The sequence below is a fragment of the Pan troglodytes genome, chromosome 4 (genome assembly GCF_028858775.2).
Source record: "Pan troglodytes isolate AG18354 chromosome 4, NHGRI_mPanTro3-v2.0_pri, whole genome shotgun sequence".
Classification (NCBI taxonomy): Eukaryota; Metazoa; Chordata; class Mammalia; order Primates; family Hominidae; genus Pan; species Pan troglodytes.
This window is the reverse complement of record NC_072402.2, coordinates 56,036,684-56,060,655: the sequence shown is the minus strand read 5'-3', so window position 1 is coordinate 56,060,655 and position 23,972 is coordinate 56,036,684. Positions and strand designations below refer to the sequence as shown.

Genomic DNA, 23,972 nt, shown 5'->3' with positions numbered 1-23,972 from the left:
GATCCTGTTGATCTGTGACCTTACCCCCAACCCTGTGCTCTCTGAAACATGTGCTGTATCCACTCAGGGTTGAATGGATTAAGGGCGGTGCAAGATGTGCTTTGTTAAACAGATGCTTGAAGGCAGCATGTTCGTTAAGAGTCATCACCACTCCTTAATCTCAAGTACCCAGGGACACAAACACTGCGGAAGGCCGCAGGGTCCTCTGCCTAGGAAAACCAGAGAACTTTGTTCACTTGTTTATCTGCTGACCTTCCCTCCACTATTGTCCTGTGACCCTGCCAAATCCCCCTCTGCGAGAAACACCCAAGAATGATCAATAAAAAAGAAAAAAAAAAAAAAAAACAAAGCAGCCTGGAAGCTTGAACTGGGTGGAGCCCACCACAGCTCAAGGAGGCCTGCCTGCCTCTGTAGGCTCCACCTCTGGGGGCAGGGCACAGACCAACAAAAGACAGCAATAACCTCTGCAGACTTAAATGTCCCTGTCTGACAGTTTTGAAGAGAGTAGTGGTTCTCCCAGCATGCAGCTTGAGATCTGAGAACGGGCAGACTGCCTCCTCAAGTGGGTTCCTGACCCCCGAGTAGCCTAACTGGGAGGCACCCCCCAGTAGGGGCGGACTGACACCTCACACAGTCAGGTACTCCTCTGAGACAAAACTTCCAGAGGAACGATCAAGCAGCAGCATTTAAGATTCACCAATATCCACTGTTCTGCAGCCACCGCTGCTGATACCCAGGCAAACAGGGTCTGGAGTGGACCTCCAGTAAACTCCAACAGACTGTTAGAAGGAAAACTAACAAACAGAAAGGACATCCACACCAAAAACCCATCTGTACATCACCATCATCAAAGACCAAAAGTAGATAAAACCACAAAGATGGGGGAAAAAGCAGAGCAGAAAAACTGGAAACACTAAAAATCAGAGCGCCTCTCCTCCTCCAAAGGAACGCAGCTCCTCACCAGCAACGGAACAAAGCTGGATGGAGAATGACTTTGACGAGTTGAGAGAGGAAGGCTTCAGAAGATCAAACTACTCTGAGCTAAAGGAGGAAGTTCGAACCAATGGCAAAGAAGTTAAAAACTTTGAAAAAAATTAGACTAATGGATAACTAGAATAACCAATGCAGAGAAGTCCTTAAAGGACCTGATGGAGCTGAAAACCACGGCACAAGAACTACATGATGAATGCACAAGCCTCAGTAACCGATGTGATCAACTGGAAGAAAGGGTATCAGTGATGGAAGATTAAATGAATGAAATGAAGTGTGAAGAGAAGTTCAGAGAAAAAAGAATAAAAAGAAATGAACAAAGCCTCCATGAAATACGGGACTATGTGAAAAGACCAAATCTATGTCTAATTGGTGTACCTGAAAGTGACGGGGAGAATGGAACCAAGTTGGAAAACACTCTGCAGGACATTATCCAGGAGAACTTCCCCAATCTAGCAAGGCAGGCCAACATTCACATTCAGGAAATACAGAGAAAACCACAAAGATAGTCCTCGAGAAGAGCAACTCCAAGACACATAATTGTCAGATTCACCAAAGTTGAAATGAAGGAAAATATGTTAAGGGCAGCCAGAGAGAAAGGTCGGGTTACCCAGAAAGGGAAGCTCATCAGACTAACAGCTGATCTCTCGGCAGAAACTCTACACGCCAGAAGAGAGTGGGGGCCAATATTCAACATTCTTGAAGAAAAGAATTTTCAACCCAGAATTTCATATCCAGCCAAACTAAGCTTCATAAGTGAATGAGAAATAAAATACTTTACAGACAAGCAAATGCTGAGAGATTTTGTCAACACCAGGCCTGCCCTAAAAGAGCTCCTGAAGGAAGAACTAAACATGGAAAGGAAAAACTGGTACCAGCCACTGCAAAAACATGTCAAATTGTGAAGACCATCAAGGCTAGGAAGAAACTGCATCAACTGACGAGCAAAATAACCAGCTAACATCATAATGACAGGATCAGATTCACACATAATACTAACCTTAAATGTAAATGGGCTAAATGCACCAATTAAAAGGCACAGACTGGCAAATTGGATAAGAGTCAAGACCCATTAATGTGCTGTATTCAGGAAACCCATCTTATGTGCAGAGACACACACAGGCTCAAAATAAAGGGATGGAGGAAGATCTACCAAGCAAATGGAAAACAAAAAAAACCAGGGGTTGCAATCCTAGTCTCTGATAAAACAGACTTTAAACCAACAAAGATCAAAAGAGACAAAGAAGGCCATTACATAATGGTAAAGGGATCAATTCAACAAGAAGAACTAACTATCCTAAATATATATGCACCCGATACAGGAGCACCCAGATTCATAAAGCCAGTCCTTAGTGACCTACAAAGAGACTTAGACTCCCACACAATAATAATGGGAGACTTTAACACCCCACTGTCAATATTAGACAGATCAATGAGACAGAAAGTTAACAAGGATATCCAGGAATTGAACTCAGCTCTGCACCAAGCAGACCTAATAGACATTACAGAACTCTCCATCCCAAATCAACAGAATATATATTCTTTTCAGCACCACACCACACCTATTCCAAAATTTACCACATAGTTGGAAGTAAAGCACTCCTCAGCAAATGTAAAAGAACAGAAATTATAACAAACTGTCTCTCAGACCACAGTGCAATCAAACTAGAACTCAGGATTAAGAAACTCACTCAAAACCACTCAACTACATGGAAACTGAACAACCTGCTCCTTAATGACTACTGGGTACATAACGAAATGAAGGCAGAAATAAAGAGGTTCTTTGAAACCAATGAGAACAAAGACACAACATGCCAGAATCTCTGGGACACATTCAAAGCAGTGTGTAGAGGGAAATTTATAGCACTAAATGCCCACAAGAGAAAGCAGGAAAGATCTAAAATTGACACCCTAACATCACAATTAAAAGAACCAGAGTAGCAAGAGCAAACACATTCAAAAGCTAGCAGAAGGCAAGAAATAACTAAGGTCAGAGCAGATCGGAAGGAAATAGAGACACAAAGAACCCTTCAAAAAATCAATGAATCCAGGAGCCGGTTTTTTGAAAGGATCAACAAAATTGATAGACTGCTAGAAAGACTAACAAAGAAGAAAAGAGAGAAGAATCAAATAGATGCAATAAAAAATGATAAAGGGGATATCACCACCAATCCCATAGAAGTACAAACTACCATCAGAGAATACTATAAACACCTCTACACAAATAAACTAGAAAATCTAGAAGAAATGGATAAATTCCTCGACACATACACCCTCCAAAGACTAAACCAGGAAGAAGTTGACTCTCTGAATAGACCAATAACAAGCTCTGAAATAGAGGCAATAATTAATAGCTTACCAACCAAAAAAAGTCCAGGACCAGATGGATTCACAGCCGAATTCTACCAGAGGTACAAGGAGGAGCTGGTACCATTCCTTCTGAAACTATTCCAATCAGTAGAAAAAGAGGGAATCCTCCCTAACTCATTTTATGAGGCCAGCATCATCCTGATACCAAAGCCTGGCAGAGACACAACAAAAAAAAGAGAATTTTAGACCAATATCCTTGATGAACATTGATGCAAAAATCCTCAATAAAATACTGGCAAACCAAATCCAGCAACACATCAAAAAGCTTATCGACCATGATCAAGTGGGCTTCATCCCTGGGATGCAAGGCTGGTTCAACATATGAAAATCGATAAATATAATCCAGCATATAAACAGAACCAAAGACAAAAACCACATGATTCTCTCAATAGATGCAGAAAAGGCCTTTGACAAAATTCAACAACCCTTCATGCTAAAAACTCTCAATAAATTAGGTATTGATGGGATGTATCTCAAAATAATAAGAGCTATCTATGACAAACCCACAGCCAATATCATACTGAATGGACAAAAACTGGAAGCATTCCCTTTGAAAACTGGCACAAGACAGGGATGCCCTCTCTCACTACTCCTATTCAACATAGTGTTGGCAGTTCTGGCCAGGGCAATCAGGCAGGAGAAGGAAATAAAAGGTATTCAATTAGGAAAAGAGGAATTCAAATTGTCCCTGTTTGCAGATGACATGATTGTGTATCTAGAAAACCCCAACGTCTCAGCCCAAAATCTCCTTAAGCTGATAAGCAACTTCAGCAAAGTCTCAGGATACAAAATCAATGTACAAAAATCACAAGCATTCTTATACACCAATAACAGACAAACAGAGAGCCAAATCATGAGTGAATTCCCACTCATAATTGCTTCAAAGAGAATAAAATACCTAGGAATCCAACTTACAAGGGATGTGAAGGACCTCTTCAAGGAGAACTACAAACCACTGCTCAATGAAATAAAAGAGGATACAAACAAATGGGAGAACATTCCATGCTCATGGGTAGGAAGAATCAATATGGTGAAAATGGTGATACTGCCCAAGGTAATTTATAGATTCAATGCCATCCCCATCAAGCTACCAATGACTTTCTTCACAGAATTGGAAAAAACTACTTTAAATTTCATATGCAACCAAAAAAGAGCCCACATTGCCAAGTCAATCCTAAGCCAAAAGAACAAAGCTGGAGGCATCATGCTACCTGACTTCAAACTATACTACAAGGGTACAGTAACCAAAACAGCATGGTACTGGTACCAAAACAGAGATATAGATCAATGGAACAGAACAGAGCCCTCAGAAATAATGCCACATATCTACAACTATCTGATTTTTGACAAGCCTGAGAAAAACAAGCAATGGGGAAAGGATTCCCTATTTAATAAATGGTGCTGGGAAAACTGGCTAGCCATATATAGAAAGCTGAAACTGGATCCCTTCCTTACACCTTATACAAAAATTAATTGAAGGTGGATTAAAGACTTACATGTTAGACCTAAAACCATAAAAACCCTAGAAGAAAACCTAGGCAATACCATTCAGGCATGGGCAAGGACTTCATGTCTAAAACACCAAAAGCAATGGTAACAAAAGCCAAAATTGACAAATGGGATCTAATTAAACTAAAGAGCTTCTGCACAGCAAAAGAAACTGCCATCAGAGTGAACAGGCAACCCACAGAATGGGAGAAAATTTTTGCAACCTACTCATCTGACAAAGAGCTAATATCAGGAATCTACAATGAACTCAAACAAATTTACAAGAAGAAAACACACAACCCCATCAAAAAGTGGGCAAAGGATATGAACAGACACTTCTCAAAAGAAGACATTTATGCAGCCAACAGACACATGAAAAAATGCTCATTATCACTGGCCATCAGAGAAATGCAAATCAAAACCACAATGAGATACCATCTCACACCAGTTAGAATGGCGATCATTAAAAAATCAGGAAACAACAGGTGCTGGAGAGGATGTGGAGAAATAGGAACACTTTTACACTGTTGGTGGGACTGTAAACTAGTTCAACCATTGTGGAAGTCAGTGTGGCGATTCTTCAGGGATCTAGAACTAGAAATACCATTAGACCCAGCCATCCCATTATTGGGTATATACCCAAAGGAGTATAAATCATGCTGCTGTAAAGACACATGCACACGTATGTTTATTGCAGCACTATTCACAATAGCAAAGACTTGGAACCAACCCAAATGTCCAACAATGATAGACTGGATTAAGAAAATGTGGCACATATACACCATGGAATACTACGCAGCCATAAAAAATGATGAGTTCATGTCCTTTGTTGGGACATGGATGAAGCTGGAAACCATTATTCTCAGCAAACTATCACAAGGACTAAACACCAAACACCGCATGTTCCCACTCATAGGTGAGAATTGAACAATGAGAACACATGGACACAGGAAGGGGAACATCACACACTGGGGACTGTTGTGGGGTGGGGGAGAGGGGAGGGATTGCATTAGGAGATATACCTAATGCTAAATGACGAGTTAATGGGTGGAGCACACCAACATGGCACATGTATACATATGTAAGAAACCTGCACGTTGTGCACATGTACCCTAAAACTTAAAGTATAATAATAATAAAAAAATGTAAAATATTTTCCAACACCTTACTTGAAGAAGAAAGTATAATCAATTATCCTTAGATCTTATATCCTGTTTCTCAACCAGCAAAGGAGAGATAACTAACAGATTGCATATCTTTCTGAATGAGGTATTTGACTTATAATTTAATGTTTGGTAATTTTAATGATTTCTTAGTAAAAGTATGGTCAAGTTATGAGACAGCAAATAAGTGTTCATGTCCAAAGTAGTGATTATTGAAATATTATGTATTTACAAAGAACTCTGGACTGGAAGTCACATGAATTGTATATTAGTTCTGTCTCTGTTGGTAATTAGTGTGATGCTATGTGAGTCATTACTCATCTTTGGGTTTTTATTTCTTTATCTGCAAATTAAGAAAGAAGAACAAAATGATATTTAGGTTCCTTTGAAGATCTTCTAGTCAATGTCTCTCATTCTACATTTATGATTAGATGATCTTTTTAAACATATTTAGGGGTACAATATACTTTCCCAGAGAATATCATTGATCTGATTACTCTTTCCTATAACTCTTTAAAGCAGTTACTGGTAAGAGTGGACAAGTAGTTAATCAGGCACTGTTCTGCCACTCATGTTTTTTATTATTGTTATGTTACCTATTTATCTATCTGGTCTCCAGAATTAGTTTGTAGTCCCCTTAAGGATGAAGATGGTGTCTTGTCTTTTTGACCCTCCTCATTTGAAATTATAATAGATAAACCTAACTATAATGAAAATAGTTGATACACTTAAAATTTGATTATATTAATAAATTGCAATATACTCTCAAAATAGTTGTCTTTTTCCAATATTTGTAACAGCACTGGATGACTCTTGGGCTTTAGGTAGGTTATTTCACTTTTCTGGGATCTAATTTTGTACTCAGAAAATGCAAGAATTGAGCTACATTATCTGTAAGATCCCTTCTTAGTGTACTAGTCTTTTAAAAATGCTATGGAAGGGCTACGTGAGGTGGCTCATGCCTGTAATCCTGGCACTTTGGGAGGCTGAGGAGGGAGGATCACTTGTGGCCAGGAGTTTGAGACCAGCCTGGCCAACGTAGTGAAAACCCGTTTGTAACAGAATTTGTGACTTTCAACTGGGCACATGTCCAATCAGAATAAAGATGACATTTTTCAGCCTCCTTTGTAAAAGGTATGGTCATAAGATTAAGTTCTAGGAACTGGAATATAAGAGCTGTGGTGTACATAAAGCGATGAAGAAATGCCCTTCACCTTTCCTCCTTCCTGCTAGCTGGAATGTGGATGTAAGAGTTGGAGCTCAAGCAGCCATTTAATGACCTTAGGAATGAAATTCATGGATGGTGGCCTGATTTCAAGCAAAGCTACAGTGCTCCTGCTCTGATTTTAGATAGTCATCTTCAGTCCACTTTTCTTGGTTTATCTGACTCCTGACTAGATTTTTTTTCCTCTTTGCACACCTTAAATTCTCAACTAAGACACTATGAACAGGACAAAATTAAGTTCCCCCCAATGTTTTTTAAAAACTCCAGCTTTAGGACAAAATTAAGTTCCCCCCCATGTTTTTTAAAAACTCCAGCTTTAAACTAAACTTTCATGGGTTCTTCCACAAATAAAAGACATACTAAAAAATCCAAAGATATATATAATTTTAGTGAAATGTTGAGAAGGGATAAACTTCTCAAAGAACAGTAATTTTGCAAGATAAATATTTATAAGGTTTAAATATGTTCTATATCAGACTGAATTCTGAGAATTTCAGAAAGTGATGATAGTACAATAAACATAAGAAGTTGTTCTGAAGAAAGGCAGGCTCTAAGTAGCTAAGCAAATATTATTAAATGCCAAACAATTCTATACATTTAAATGTCAGGATTATTTTGTTGGCATTTCTCTTGAAAACAATTTTAAAGAGATGCATCTTTAGATACATCTTAATTTTAAAAATTGCAGAAGTCATACTTCTAATAAGTTGCTACTGTGATACGTATTGGTATTGGATTTCCTTTTAACTTTCCATTTTGTTATTAGCTAATTTACACGAAACTTCTCTAAGCATCACACTACTCTCAACTATGAGGTTTATGTTTTTAAATGTATGCCTTTTCTTTTTTTTTTTTTTCAGATGGGGGTGTCTCACTATGTTGCCTAGGCTGGCCTCGAATTTCTAGGTTCAAATGATCCTCCCGACTCAGCCTTTAGGGTAACTATAACTGCAGGCAAACTCCACCACACCTGGCTTAAATGTATTTTCTGAATAGTTATAAAAACTACTTACCTAGGTGATATCGCATTACATTCTCACTAATTGCAAGATTAGAAGACAGATTATAGAGTTGTTAAATAATACAATCAACTAAAATCAATGGAAATATTGAATATGGTAGGTTCCCAATATTAGACTGTTGCATTATTGAGTCCATACCGTGACATTTTTGAGGTTTGCACCTTTGAAAAAGTGTTACACATAGATTCTTTTAAGACAATGTTTCTCAAATTATGGCAAGGGAACCACTTGCATCAGAATTGCTGGAGTGTTTATTTAAAATGTTAATTTCCAGACCTCTCAAAAGATCTAGTGAATCAATCTCTACCTGTGGCTTAAAAATTTTAACTTTAACCTCCGTCTCAACAGATTTTCAAGTACATTTAAGTTTCAGAACCTCTGTTCTACTGCTGCAATGAAGTTTAAAGCTGATTCAAGTTATTCCTTCCATACCTCCATGCCAATATCACAATCATTCCTTTTTCACTCTGCCTCCGTTATAATTTTGACTTCATGCCAAGGCAGGGCTCATTTGCTGGATGATCAACGTTTACTTTTAAGTAGAGAGGGCTGTCTCTAGATAGTTACAGAGGACATGGATAGTCATACCTATCAGTCAACTGACAGGAAAAGGATAAGTCTCACAAAAGTACAGTTCCTAGATTTCAAAACCATTTTTTTGAACTAATCTGGGAGGAGTATAGTTGTAATATAAGGAATGACTTTGTGTTAAAGAAAGGACAGGATAACTTAATAGAGGTCTCCCATCTCATTCTGTCACGGTGCTTTTGGGTTCCGGTGATGAATGTATTCATTTTATGTGGCTTGCTCTGGGTAAATAACCCAGTGCCCTATCAGCTCTGCAGCCCGCGGCCAGCGGCAGTGTGTGCGCGCTAATGACGGCGGAAGGTGCCTGGGGGAGGGCCTGGGGAGGGGCTGGCCAGCGCTATCGCGCCCCTGGCACTTCCTAAGAGACTGAGCCCTTTCTCTGCAGCTGCAGCTGGGATTCCACGCTTTACCTCCAGAGGAAAGAAGCCCTCCATCTAAATCAGCTGTCTTCTCCACATCCCTCCTTTTTCTCTCCGCCAGACGCCACCCCTACCCCTTCTATTGTGTTGTGCCTTTTCATTTTAGCCCCGCTTCCTACGTAGAGCCCTAACCTCCTTTGTAGCGAGGGCACTTGAGAATTTCCGAACCTCGAGTTGTAATGGAGCTGTATGGAAAGGTAAGCAGGCGAAAGGAGTTCTTTGGGGTGCTTAGCCAGAAATCTCGCTTTCACGCACTTCGGTGTGCGGGTTGTGTGTGTGACTATGTACGCGCGCGCGACTTCTCAGTGCAATTATGCGGATAAACCACTTTCCTTATGTGTGTACCATTAATCGTCTTTCTCCCCTACGTTTGGTGAATGAGATTGTAAAACTGCCCCACTCTGCCTAAGAAAACGTAGAAACTTTCCCGATTCGGATGGGGAGGGGTAGGGCGGAGAGTCCCAGAGACCAGCTCTGGCTTCGTTTGCATTGGAAATTAGCACAAGGTAGTGTTGTTTCCTAATCAGAAAATCACCATCTACTCCCGAAGGCGATAGTTAGCAAAGAAAAATCTCCAGCTGAGATAAGCTGGGGTCACATTCGCCTGCCCCTGGCGAGGAAAAGAGCAGGGGAGACTGGGAGAGGTAACCCAGGAGCGTTTCGAAAGGAGTAGGGAGGCTCCGCGGCCGAGCCCGACTGGCGGATCGAGCCTGTTTAAGGGTTTGCTTGCTTGCCGGGAGTTGTAGTTCACCGCTCACCCGTTTGCCGGGAACACCCGGAGGGCGAGACTACAGCTCCCAGGAGTGCACGGGGCTCCCCGGCAGTACGCGTGTGCGGCGCCAGGAGAGGACAGCTCCAGTGCTGATGCTGGAGCCGGTTAGCGAACCCCAAGAGTGCAGAGTGTGGAGCGTGGAGCGCGCGGACTGTGCACGCTTGACCGGAAGCCCAGACCAGTGCGGTCCTAGCCAGAGAGAAAGGACATTTGCCAACAATGAGACACGAAGCGCCCATGCAGGTGGGTCCATAAAGAAAGAGTGGCCTCGGGAGGAATTGAAAGAGATGCTTTTCCCCTTGCTCCGCGCACAAGCAGTTCAACGTAAGGAAAGGTCTAGGCGGTCACCCGCGGAGATGCGGCTCTGTGACATGACCCTGGGAACACAGTTGGGTTTCTTTACGCTCTGTGTGGCTGTGATTGGGGCTGTCTTGATGAGGGATCGGGCTATTCGCAATCTTTCTAGGCTCTGTAAAGAGGATAAGAGTGTCTGTCTAAAATGAAAACCCAAGCAAACAAAAGTCAGAGGAGCATGCAATCTCGTGCTGGCATTGATCTCCTCTCTTGGCATCCGGGGTTTGAGATCGCGGTGAAAACTCACGGATTTAAGGCAGATAGATCAGATTCGGGGTTGAAGGCTCCCCACTGGAGTCGGCATAGAGCGAATTCCGCTTGGTTAAAGGCGCATTAAATAAAGAGAAGCCAATGTTAGGCTCCTCAAAGTCCCCTTTCTTCAGTTAGGCTCCCAGTATCAGCAAAAAATAGCAAACACATCCGGGCTTGGCATATCCCTGAGCTATGCCAGCATCACTGTCCTCACAACTGGTTTACTCTGTTTTGGAGACAGCCCCCTCTGAGCTTTCCTGTGTTATGTGCACATTTGTTCTCCGATTCCCCATTTCAATCACATTCTTAGGTTTGTTTCCTTTGAGAAATGCAAAGGACTCTGGTGCAAAAGTACCACTGCCTAAGCATCTTGCTTAAGTTTTGTTTTTAAGTAAAGATGAGTGATAATTCTCGTCTCTATGTACTACCAGTTAACGTTAAACATCAGCTTGTGTTTATTAATCAAGCAGTGATCCTACTGTGTAACAGAAAGGCATTTTATGAGTGGGGTTGAGAGAAGAATAGAAAACACCATTTGGAATGTGCTGTCTCTCCTGAGAACGCACCTCTGCTGCCAAACCCAAGAGTATAAATATTTGACATTAATTCGGACTTCAGCGTTTTCCAACTGGTTTCTTCATGAATCAAGGACTTTAAACATATGCTTTGATTTACTTTTAATTTATTTTATGGGTTATGTATATTAAGAACCCCTTACTGGACTGTTAGATGACAAATCTATAGAATTTAATTGTTCGTTGGGTGATTATATAAGGGAAGTCCTCAAATTACCTATGAGTTATTGAAAATTTGATTTGTTCCAGGGAACAGTGGCCCCTTTGTGTGTCTTCTAATACCTCTATTTGTGACTTAGCTTTTCATTATAGACCTGATGTGAAAAGAATCTGAACAGACAATAAAGGTACAGGCTGTTGCAATCAAGATATATTGGTTTATGATAATTTTCTATTACTGGAGATACTACCAGGAGCCAACTGGCTAAATTAATCATATTTAATTATAAGTAAACATTAAATGTAGACTTTAAAAGTAGATCATTATACTTCACTATGTATATGTATATTAAAACATGTACATCTTAAATTTACACAATAAAAAAGATTTCCAAGAATTTTTGAAAAATAAAGTAGACTGTTAATATTTAAAGTAAACTATGCACTGATATTTTCAATCAAAATAAATTACGAAAAATTTAACCACACTGTATATCAATTTTGCTCTTACAAGAGTTGCTTAGAATGTTCAGAAAGGTCATTAAAATATTACAGAACTGTATTAATGTTTCAGCAAACAGTTAAAATTATTTTTTGTGTTCACCAACTATGTAGTAGGCACTGTGATTTTCTATTTTAGTCAAAACTTTAATGAAGAACTAAAATAAAAATAAGGTAAAATGAAATTAATTTGCTTGTGGATGGAGTTATTGTCATATTTATAATGTATTTTTAGTCATTGGACTAAGTTTTTGAAATTTAAAATTTCCAAATGCTGTCATGAGTAATGTACATTTTAGGAAATCAAAAACTTTTTTTAGCATATTTAATTAAAGCACATACATTAATTCAATTTAACTAATAAATTGTTGTTATGGTGACCCCATCTCCATTATTATCAATTTTCAAAAATATGTAATAATAGATAGGATAAAAACTATTAAGTTTACTCTGAATATTTTAAAGTAACAAGTAATGTTTCAGCACCGATATTTCTGAATTGTAATCACATTTCACGTGACTTTGATATATGACAATGCAACAAGATAAATAATTGACTTTTTTTTTCATTTAAAGACTGAACCACATCATCATTTTAAATATATGCCCCAAATATTTTTTTACTTAGGTCTGTAGAAGATGACTCACAAGCAAAACCTCATTTTATGGTTTCATAAAATAAGAGATTTCTTCTCTGCTTTTAAAAAATATTTAGTTCATTTGTTGATGTGAAAGAAAATGAGCTTTTTAATGTATTTGCTTATTTCCCAATTTACTTCTTGTATTTTCTTAAATCAAAGAATCCTTTTAAAAATCATGTAAGGTCTTTTAAAAAGCATTTGATGTATCTATATAAATAAGTTGATGTTCTGTTCAAGGTAGTTATCTTTGATATGTGCCTATTTTATGAAGAGTATTTCTTTCTGAATTGAGGGAAAATGAGGGATAATTGTTTTTTATAGTAACTACTAAAATAATATACAATGATAATCTCTGACATCTTTATTTCCTTTCTAATCTAAATAACCAGGAATAGCATTTGGTAAGTGTCCCAAGTGATAGGCTTAGAATTCTAACGCAGGAGATGGTCATTTGTATCTTCTCATTCAGTGTATACATGAATCCTGAAGGCCAAATGAGATGAGAAATAACAGTTCTCATGACTTGAGGACAAGACTCTGGTTAACAAATTGTCATTTGATTCAGGAGCCACATTGAACAAATTCTAGTTTATCTAGTGCTTTGCCTGTGCTGAGCCCTGTGACTTAGATTTCATTGTATTTGTGTGTATGTATAAAACAATTTTTATATGTATATATACTATATAACAATCATACCTATCTATGGATATATTTTACAAGAGTATTTACAAATATATTTAAAAATCCTAGTGGTCACTATTACCCTAATTATAGGCATGATCACTTGAACTTATTAAGACTAAATAACTTTCCTACTAGGATAGAGTAAAATTTCTGCCAGATCTCTCTGTCTGGAAAACCCATGTTCTTTCCTCTGTTACTTTTGATTCCCCAAGAAGACATAAATTGGTGGTGTAAAGAATGAGACAACTATTGATATAATTTGAGTCATTCATTTGGTTCAGAAGAAAGAAAAATTGGCCCTATCTTCTTCTTATAAAATAAACTTGCATAAACTAAACAGAATATTTGAAAAGGGCCAATGTTTTAAAAATGGTTTGCTTCTATCTATTATAATTTCTGGCAGGGTCACGTACTCTCTTACAGGACCAAAGTGGAATTCATTGTCTCTGACTAAATGCTTACTTTTCCATTTTGTTATCCACAAGCTTTTGGGGTCACTTCATAAATGCAGTCTTCTGACTATTGAGGAAAATTCAAAGAAATATATCTACCCAAAACATGGAGCAGAGTGCCAAAAAAAATGTTTGGCTAAAGATGAGGAGGATTGAAGAAGGACTATAGACGTAGGCTGAAGATGAAGTGGAGCTAAAAACCATTAGTTATATATTAAAGTTAGCCATACTGTACACAACACCAAATTACAAAGAATTAAAGTCTAAATATCACTGTTTTATTTGGCTATGGAAAGTACATGGCATTTTTGCACCTCATTGTTGTTGAATTCCTAACCATATCCATCCTCAGTGATCATCCCTCTATCTTTCTGAGAAATGGACATGCAGTCCTCATCCTTTACAGAAACAGAAAATCCCTAATTGACTTTAGAGAAATGAGAAATTCTTCCTTACTCCATTTGGGCTAATTGCTCAAGTATCCACTTTTCTTCTGTAAAAGGAAGTGGAGGATAGCAAGAAAACTTAACCTATAGCAAAAATTCACTTTTGTGGTGTAAGAATGCTTTTCCATTGAAACTGCAAAATTATCATAATTTTCTGCCACCATTCTAAGCTTATACTGGAATTGGCAAGTCCTTTCTTCACCATCATATTCCAGGAAGGAAATATATGTTTATGCTGAGGAATAGGTTTTCTTGAAACTACTCTTGCCCACTCAACTCGCTAAATACAAGCAGCTGGGCCACCTCAAAAAAATGTTCTTATATAGATTAAAGGTTTTCCAACCATTTTTCCCTTTCTTAAATTAATGTGGCTCAGAGGTTCTGTGGGAATCATCTTAGCAGGTCAGTCTATTACCAAGGATACTACAGCCTGTGAAGATTAAATCTTTGAGAGTTACTCAGAATAACATAGATCTTTAGCATTTTTCGTTCATTAGTTTATAGGTTTTTAGATAATGTTTATATACATTGAAATGCACAAATCTTAAGTGAACAATTTGATGAATTTTGACAAATGTATAAATCTGTGTAACACACACCATTATAAAGATATAGAACATTTCTAATCATCCCTGAGCATTCCTTCATGGTTTTTCCTAATTAATATACCTATGCAGTAAACTTTTTTAGGTGAGACTTGAACTTGAGATCCCTGGGTTCTCCTGACCAATCACGGCTTAGCTGTGGGATTTTCCTGTGTCTCCTCTCTCCCTGGGAAGGTTCAAAAGTCACTCAGCCCTGCAGAGTGACTTAACCATAGGAGTTTGATTTGTTCTAGAACTTCATATAGTTCTGTAGAACATGCAGTATGAACATACTGTGGAACAAAAAAATATGTTCTTGTTTGAGTCTGGCTTATTTCGTTCAGCATAATGTGTATGAGATTCATCCATGTTGTTGCATGTTTCAATAATTCATTCCATTTTATTGCTGAATATTATACTTTTAAAATCAATTTACTATACTTTTAAAATTCATTATCCTGTTTATGAACTTGGAGGTAATTTCTAGTTTGGGGATACTAAGAATAAGGCTATAAATGTTTTTTCTATTGTTCTTTTTTATGATAATATCTTTTCACTTCTTTTGGGTAAATACCTAAAAGTAAAATTGCTGGGATAAATGGTAAGTATATATTAAGCTTTATAAGAAACAATCAAATCTTTTGCCAAAGTGGGAGGACCGGCAATTCTCACCAGCAATGTATGAGAGAGTTTTAGTGGCTCCACATCTTCAACAGCATGTAATGTCAGTGGTCTTTTTAGTTTTGGCCACTTGGTAATGAGTGTTTTCTGGTATCTCATTATGATTTAAATTTGAATTTTCCTAATGATGAACGGTTTTTAGTATATTTTTATGTGCTTGTTGGCCACTTATATATCTTCCCTTGTGAGTCATGGGTTTTAACCTTTTATGCATCTGGGGGGTTTGTTTTTATTGTTTAGTTGCAAGAGATCTTTCATCTTCAGTTTAGTCTTTTGTCAAGTCAGGTAGATATATAAATAAAGGTTTCTCCCAGTTGGTGGCTTGTATATTCATATTCTAAATAGTGCCTTTTGGTGAGGATTTTTTTGAATTTTGATGAAATTTAGGTTAATTAATTATACCTGGGGTCTGTATCCAGACTCTGATCTGTTTGTCCTGACTCTGTGTCCAGAGGCCTTGCTATATTTATTTCTAGTTTTCTTTAAGATTCCATAAGAATTTCAACATAAACTATCATATTATTTGCAGATAGAGATAGTTTATTTCTTCCTTCCCAAAGACTCTCTTTTTTTCCCCATATCTTATTGAATAGAATAGAACAACCAGTACAATGTTGAATAGACGTGATGACAGCGGACATCCTTATCTTGTTCCCCATTTTAGGAGGGAAGACCTTCCGTTTTTTATCATCAAGTGTGAAATTAGCTGTAGGGTTTCGTTACTATGTTTTTTTGTCTTGGTATAGATATTATTTATTATATTGAACAAATTTGATTTCTCGGTTGATGAGAAAATTTGTTTTTAACATAAGTGGGTGTCGAATATTGTCAAATGCTTGTTCTACATCTATTGATGTGATTGTGTGGTTTATCTACTTTATTTTGTTGGATTTCATGGATGGATTTTTTAGCTAATCTGGCATTCCTTAGATAAACCCTATTGGTCATGATACATTGTCCTTTCTATATATAGCTGGATTAAGCTTGATTATATTTTGTTAAGTATTTTTTTGCATTAGTCATGATGGATATTGGGCTATGATTTTCTCTTAATGCCTTCATGAAGTTATAGTATTGGAATTATGCTTATAAAACAAGCTGATAAGTACTCTTTGCCCCTCAGTTTTCTGAATAACTTTGTTGCATAAGATTAGCATAGTTTGGTTTGTTAAATGTCTACTAGAGTTCACCATGAAGCCAGCGGAGCCTGGAGTTTTCTTTCTGAAAATTTTAAATAAGAGTTTTAATTTTTATTGATATACTAATATCTCTATTATCTGTCTATGTATCTCCCTTTAGTATATTGTATTAGGTAGAATAGCATCCCTCCCAAAATTCTCCATGGCCTAACACTGTAACGTGTGAATAGGTTACATTTTGTAACAGAATGGACTCCACAGGTATAATTAATATTATAAACTTTCAAATAGGGAGATTAACCTGCATTATCAGGTTGGTCCAATCTAATTACAATACGTCTTAAAAGTAGAGAACTTTCATTGAATTTAGAGTGTTGTGGCAGAAGTCAGTTTCAAAACATGAAAATAATTCTTGGGGTGAAGATGAAGAAGGCTGTGTGTCAAGGAAGCAGGGCCCTCAGTCCTACAACCACCAGCAACTAGATTATGCTGACAATCTGAATGAGTTTGGAAGTGGAATCTTTCCTAGACTGTCCAGATCAAAGCCCAGTCCAGCCAACACACTGATTTTAGCTGGGTGGACCTGAGCAAAGTGAGCAGAGGACCTAGCTGAGATTTCTGGCTCAGAAAACAATAAGTGGATGTGGTTTTAAATATCCATTATAGCTGCAATAGAAAACTAAATATGCATATAAAAATTTTTCTATTTCATTGTGAGTCAGTTTTGGTAAATTGTGTTTTTCACTTCATTTTTCCAATTTATTAACACAAAGTTGTTAAAAACATTTTTAATACCTTTTAAATATCTCTAGGATCTGTAGTGATATCCCCTTTCTTTCCTAATACTGATCCTCTGAGGTTTCTCCGTCTCTCTCATGCCAGTCTTACTAAATGTTTATATCAGTATTAATGTCAACTTTTACCTTTGTTAATTTTATTTAGTTTGTATTTTATTGATTTTAGCTGTTGTTTTAAAAACTATATTTGTGTTTCTTATACTTACTTAGTAGAAGCTTTTCTTTATTTAGATTCTTAAGGTATAAATTTGGTTCACTTATTTATTTATTTATTTATTTATTTTGAAGGCAGAGTCTCACTCTGTTGCCCAGGCTGGAGTGCAGTGGCTGGATCTCAGCTCATTGCAATCTCTACCTCCCGGGTTCAAGCGATTCTCCTGCCTCAGCCTCCTGAGTAGCTGGGAACACAGGCGCCCACCACCACACCCAGCTAATTTTTGCATTTTTAGTAGAGACATAGGGTTTCACCATGTTGGCCAGGCTGGTCTTGAACTCCTGGCCTCAAGTGATCCACCCACTTCAGCCTCCCAAAGTGCTGGGATTACAGGTGTGAGCCACCGTGCCTGTCAGGTCACTGATTTTAAATATTTCTTTTCTTCTAATAAATATAAGCACTAGAAATCATAAATTTCCCTCTAAGTACTGCTTAAGCTGGCAAGCACAAATTTCTGAATGTAGTATTTACATTATATTTTATTTCAAACTATTTGGCACTTATGATGTTTTTGTTTAATCCATGGGTTTAAAAGTATATTTAATTTCCAAATACTTGAGTATTTTTACAGATATTTTATTGATACTGATGACTAGTTAAATTCTATTGCTACTATGGAAGATATTCTTTAAGATTTTAATTTTCTAAAATTGTTGACTTGTTTTTAGTTCAGCATGTGGAGTGACTTTATGAACATTCCATGTGTGCTTGTGTGTGCTGTAGTTGTGCAGTGTAGTAGTCTCTAAATATCATTAGGGTTATGGCATTGTGTGGTGTTGCTAAGACCTTTAATATCCTTATCGATTTTTGGTCTATTTATACTATCAATTACTGTTAAAGAGGTTTTCAAATCTCCAGCTATTATTGTCAATTTGTCTACTTATCCTTTTAGTTCTTTTGAGTTTTTTCATATATTTTGAGACTCTGTTATTAGGTATACACACATATTTTTAAATGTGTCTGCCTGAGTAATTTTTCCTTTTATATTATGAAATGTCCCACTTTATCTCCAGCAATACTCCTTGTCTTAAAGTCTATCTTGTCTGATATTAATAGAGAATGCAGACACTCTTGCTTTCTTAATAGTATTTTCATGGTGTGTATATATATATATATAATTTTATTTATTTTCAACTTATATGTGTCTCTATATTTAAAGTGTGAATCTTGTGGTCAGTATAGAGTTGGGCTTTTCATTTTATTCCAGTTTGAAAAATCACTGCCTTTTTCTTGGTCCATTTTCATATATTACAATTATCAGTATGATTGAATTTAAGTCTACCATTTTGTTTTTTAAATTTATTCTGTTTCTTTTTCTTTCTCTGTTTCGTTTTTATATTCTTTTTTTGCTTAATTACATATTTTTAGGTATTTCAATTCCTGTATTGGCTTTTCTTTTCTTTTTCTATTTTTTTTTTTTTTTTCGAGATGAAGTTTTGCACTTGTTGCCCAGGCTGGAGTGCAGTGGCACGATCTTGGCTCACTGCAACCTCTGCCTCCCGGGTTCAAGCGATTCTCCTGCCTCAGCTTTCTGAGTAGCTGAAATTACAGGCATGTGCAACCACACCCAGCTAATTTTTGTATTTTTAGTAGAGACAGGGTTTCACCATGTTGGCCAGACCGATCTCGAACTCCTGACCTCAGGTGATCCACCTGCGTCGGCCTCCTAAAGTGCTGGGATTACAGGCGTGAGCCACTGCACCCAGCCCTCTATGTTGGCTTTTCAACTGTATATCTTTGTGTATTTTTGGTGTTTATCCTATGGATTACAATACACATATTTAACTTATTATACAGTCTACTTAGAGTTAATATTGTATTACTTCTCTTAAAATATAGTAATTTTGCTATGATATAATTTCATTTACCTCATTCTTTGTGAAATTGTTGTCATATGTTACATCTATATTTGTTATAAATCCCCAATAAAGTTTTATAATTTTAGCTTTCAACAGCAATCTGTATTTTTTTAATTAAGAGAAGAAAAAATGTATATTTATTTATGTTTGTCTTTCACCTATGTACCATTTCTGGTGCTCTTCTTATTTATCTGAGTTTCTATCTGGTATCATTTTTCTTCAGCCTGAACAACCTCGATTAGCATTTCCTGTAGGATAGATCTGCTGGCAATTCATTCTCTTAGTTTTTGTTCATCTGATAGTGGTTTTTTAAAATTTTGCCTTCATTTTTGAATAAGAGTTTTGCCTGCATATAAAATTTCTTGTTGATTTTTTCAGTAATTTAAATATGCTGTTTCATTGTCTGCTGATCTCCTTTATAATGTGAGTTCAGCTGTTCTTCATATTATTGTGCCCTTGTATGTAATGTCATTTTTTTCATCTGACTGTTTTCAAGATTTTCTGTTTAACTTTGAGTTTAAACAATTTGACTATAATGTGCCTAGATGTCATTTTATTTATATTTAGTCAGATTGGCGAATTGGATAAGCTTCTCAGATACATAAGTTTATATTTTTCCCTAACTGGAAATATATTTAGCCATTACATCTTTAAGTATTTTTTCATCCAATTATTCTCTTCTTTTTCCTTTTGATATTGCCAATTACATGTATGTTAGAATTCTAATATCATCCCACAACTAACTGAGGCTCAGTTCATTAAAAAATTTTTCCTTTATATTTGTCAGATTGTATGATTTCTATTGATTTATTTTAAGTTCAATGACTTTTTCTTGGGTCATCTTCAGTCTTTTGTTAAGCCTATCCAGGAATTGTTCATTTTAGTTATTGTACTTTTCCTTTTAGGCTCAGTAGTGGCTCTTTTTACACTAGAAACTTGTTTCCAAGTGAAGATAGATATTAACTCTTGGGATGAGGTACTTGAGTATTGAAAGAGGTTAATAAGATTAATTTATAATAGTGTGCAGAAACTAAGGAAGCACAGTAATTAACTGAGCTTCTGATAAAAAAGGTGATAGAGAAATGTAAATAATAATATTAGTGCTTTGATTATCTTTTGTAGATATTTTTGGAAAAATACTTATGTTTACATTTCCATGTCATTTAATTACATTTCTATTGAGCATTGTTCTTATGATACTGTACTTTTTTGTGTGTTTTTCAAATTAAATTGTGGGCTTCAAGATACTTTTTGAAATTTTAACAAGGTGCAAAATTGTAAAAATAAAATAACTTTAACAATTACTTTCTTTTGCCAACTTATGTATTCCTTAATGGCGTCAACTCTGCAGAAACAAAATGCTTTTTCCAACACCAACATGTTTCAGATTGGTTTGAAGTGTGCTGTCAGTTCTGTTGAGATAATGAAGTATTTTTGCATTCACTAAACAATGAAGCCATAGGAGTAAGTATTCTAGGTCTTCAGTCCTCTAGTGAATGGTGAAAAGAAAGGCTCAGTGGTTCCCTGCTGCACTCTCCAGCAAGCTGGTTGGCTTGGGGATAGTATTAGTAACTTAGGTCTAGCGACCTTCAAAAAAACCACATTTTATGCCTCCTTGGCCTCCTATCTGCGAAAAACATGGAATCATAGCCACTCAGCTCCTACACTCTTAGCTTTTTATGTCTGGCTACCCGAATCATAATCTAACGGTAAGAGGTAAGGTCATCAGCCTCTCATCACTTGTCTGCTGCCACTTGTTTAACTCTAGCTCATCAAAGATCAATGGGCGTTACTTGCTAGCCACCAAGTGGCTTGGATGATAGAGAAACTTACAAGCCAACACTGATGAATAATTTCTGTTCAAGTGGCCATAGCTGAAGGGATACTAAAGAGCCTGAAGAACAGATATGTTTACCAACTGGCAAATTATGACCCTCCTGTGACTCTCACCTATTGGTGTTAGCTTTAATAGAAGATAGTTTTTCTTTAGAATGTTTGATCCACTGAACACCTGTCTGAGTGGCAGGACTGATGAAAAAGAATAACAGAAACACAGCACACCTGTGATGTGAACATTCTTTTATGAATGTGCATGGGTGGGTTTGTTCTTTGTAATAAATAATAGTAGCAGTAGCTTTTGAATGGAAAGCAGGGATGATTATGACTATGAAAGTGGCTTTGTAAGTCATCCTAATTGGTACAGTTATACAATTTGGAAACAAAAACATGTAGATTGTGAATACACCAAGTTTTTCACAGATAATCCAGATATTCCTTTGTCTCGTAAGTGCACGGACAACAAGGTGCTTGTTCCTATACATGACCTACCTTGATGGATGAAATAAGGGAGGCAAGATATCAAGATCTAGAACCAATATTTATAGCAAATCTCAGGAGGAATTTTTCAATGGCTCTTATTTTAATGTTTTGATATTTTTTAAATGTTTAGTGTTTTTAAAAATGTTTAATGATGAAAACTTATTGGGAAACAAATGTATTAATATTAACATGTAGGCTTTTTTTTTTTTTTACCCCAGTGGGAATTTTTAGAGTACCTTACTAGATATTTTTAGGAGAGGTTTTCCTTATACCACATAGCACTGGATATGTCCATTCTGTTTACTCTTTCTCCTCAGGAAGAGGTATTCTTGTAAGAGCTATTCCTCATTTTGTGTTCTCCATTTGGACACAGGTCTCCTTTAGCTGTCAATGCTTTCTAATGGAGTGAGGGGGAAGTAAAGCCCGATTGTGTTTATTTTTGAAAATGACTGATGGAGAAAGTCAAGGCCTTCTTCCACAGAGTTTAGCAGAGCAGAGTTGCATAGCTTTGAGAACATATTTACTGCTTCCTACTAGGTTGTCCCTCCTCAAAGTCTAGTAGGGTGCTTGCAGTGAGTTATATCACTGGTCCTCAGAAGGTTCTGGCTTTTACCAGGGCAGAGATAATTGATGAAACACATTTCTCAGAATTCAGCTTGTCTGGGCAGACTGGGCATTGTAGGGTGTAGACCCTTCTCTGCAAGAGTCAACATCATGATGGTGAGATCTGCTGAGCTATATCACCAAGAAGGGTGTCTGGTGAAGACAGCAGCTGGTGGAGAGCTCTAGGATATTTCCATGTTCCCAGGGATCTTGGCCTAAATGTCAGATTACTCAGTCACCTCATAGTATATCCCTGAGGCCTTGACCACATATATGTGTCCTGGCTTCCATATGAACGTTTGTTAATCCAGTGATTTCTAAACCTGACTGATGAAAAGAACATATGAAGTGTTTTTAAAAATGACAGATTTCTGGCCTCACTCTAAATATTCTAATTCTCCCGAATTTCAGTGGAGTTCTGCATGTCTGAGAATTTTGGTTCTAGTGTACCCTAAAAGTATTTCATTTTGTATTCCTAAATAAAAATGTATCCAACTGGTGAGAACAGGTATTTGAAAACACAATGTCTGGTGTTTTTTGCTGCCAAGAAATGATGAGAAACGTTATGTATATTTTATCATATCCACAAGAAAAGTTTTGAATGATTCTTTACATTTTGTTGCTAAGAGAGAGGCCCTTCATTTTTACAAATTGACATCTGCATATAGAAAGTGTGAATGTCAAGAATGTTTGATGAGTTTTTTTTTTATGTTTTAAACTTACTTTTGTTCTATCTAAGTTGTATAAGGGGAAGATGGCTGCTTGGCTATTGGGAGGGATGTGGGGTTTGGACTTTCAACCAATTCTCTTGTTTGCATGCCCCAGCCACAACTAGGGTGACCCACGACCTAGCTGGCTGGTTTTAGCACTGAAAGTTCTGCTGTGTACCATGAAACTCCTCATTTCCAGGCAAACTAGGACAATTGGTAACCCTACCCATACCCTATAATCAAGACACTTGGTATCTCCAATTCCAAGGCCTTTCCAGGTTCTGCCAGGCAAGAGTTCTTGTGAGGTTTTTCACCAGGCTTAGGATTCTGCTTTCTCAAGTCTATTCACTTTCAGATTCCAAACTTTTGTTGACCTTTCTTTTCTACTCTTGTCTCCTGTCTACTTCTCTCTGTCTATAAAGATTTTGCTCTTGTGAAATCCCTTTACTATTATTGTAGAGAGGTTTAGGGAAAGGATAGTGATCGCCACATATGCAAGATTTTACATATATAGTAAATATATATATAATTCTATAATACTATATAATACATATTATATTATATATAAATATATAATGCTATATAATACATATTATATTATATATAAATATATACTATATAATACATATTATATTATATATACATATATAATACTATATAATACATAATATATTATATTATATTTAACTATATAATACTATATAATACATAATATATTATATATAAATATATAATATGTAATACATTATATTCGATATATAATATATAATACATAAATATATAATATATAATACATAATATATATAAATATATAATACATAATATATAAATATATAATATATAATACATAATATATAAATATATAATATCTAATACATAATATATATAATATATAATATATAATACATAATATATTACATATAATATATACATAATATATTATATATAAATATAATAATATATAA

At 36.5% G+C, this 23,972-nt stretch overlaps 1 protein-coding gene across 2 annotated transcripts in view; it reads left to right on the top strand.

The window, feature by feature from the left end:
* Positions 1 to 9,197: 9,197 nt before the first annotated feature.
* The window catches only part of RAB3C (RAB3C, member RAS oncogene family), a 279,582-nt gene continuing 264,807 nt past the window's right edge, over positions 9,198 to 23,972 (top strand). Inside the window, exon 1 of one of the 2 annotated variants that reach the window (XM_009449131.5) lies at positions 9,198 to 9,462. In XM_009449131.5, coding sequence (XP_009447406.3) covers positions 9,445 to 9,462 — 18 coding nt within the window. In that variant the 5' untranslated portion in view covers positions 9,198 to 9,444. Of the gene's footprint in view, positions 9,463 to 10,091; positions 10,281 to 23,972 lie in introns of those variants that run through there. The other variant, XM_526915.7, reaches the window with a different exon arrangement.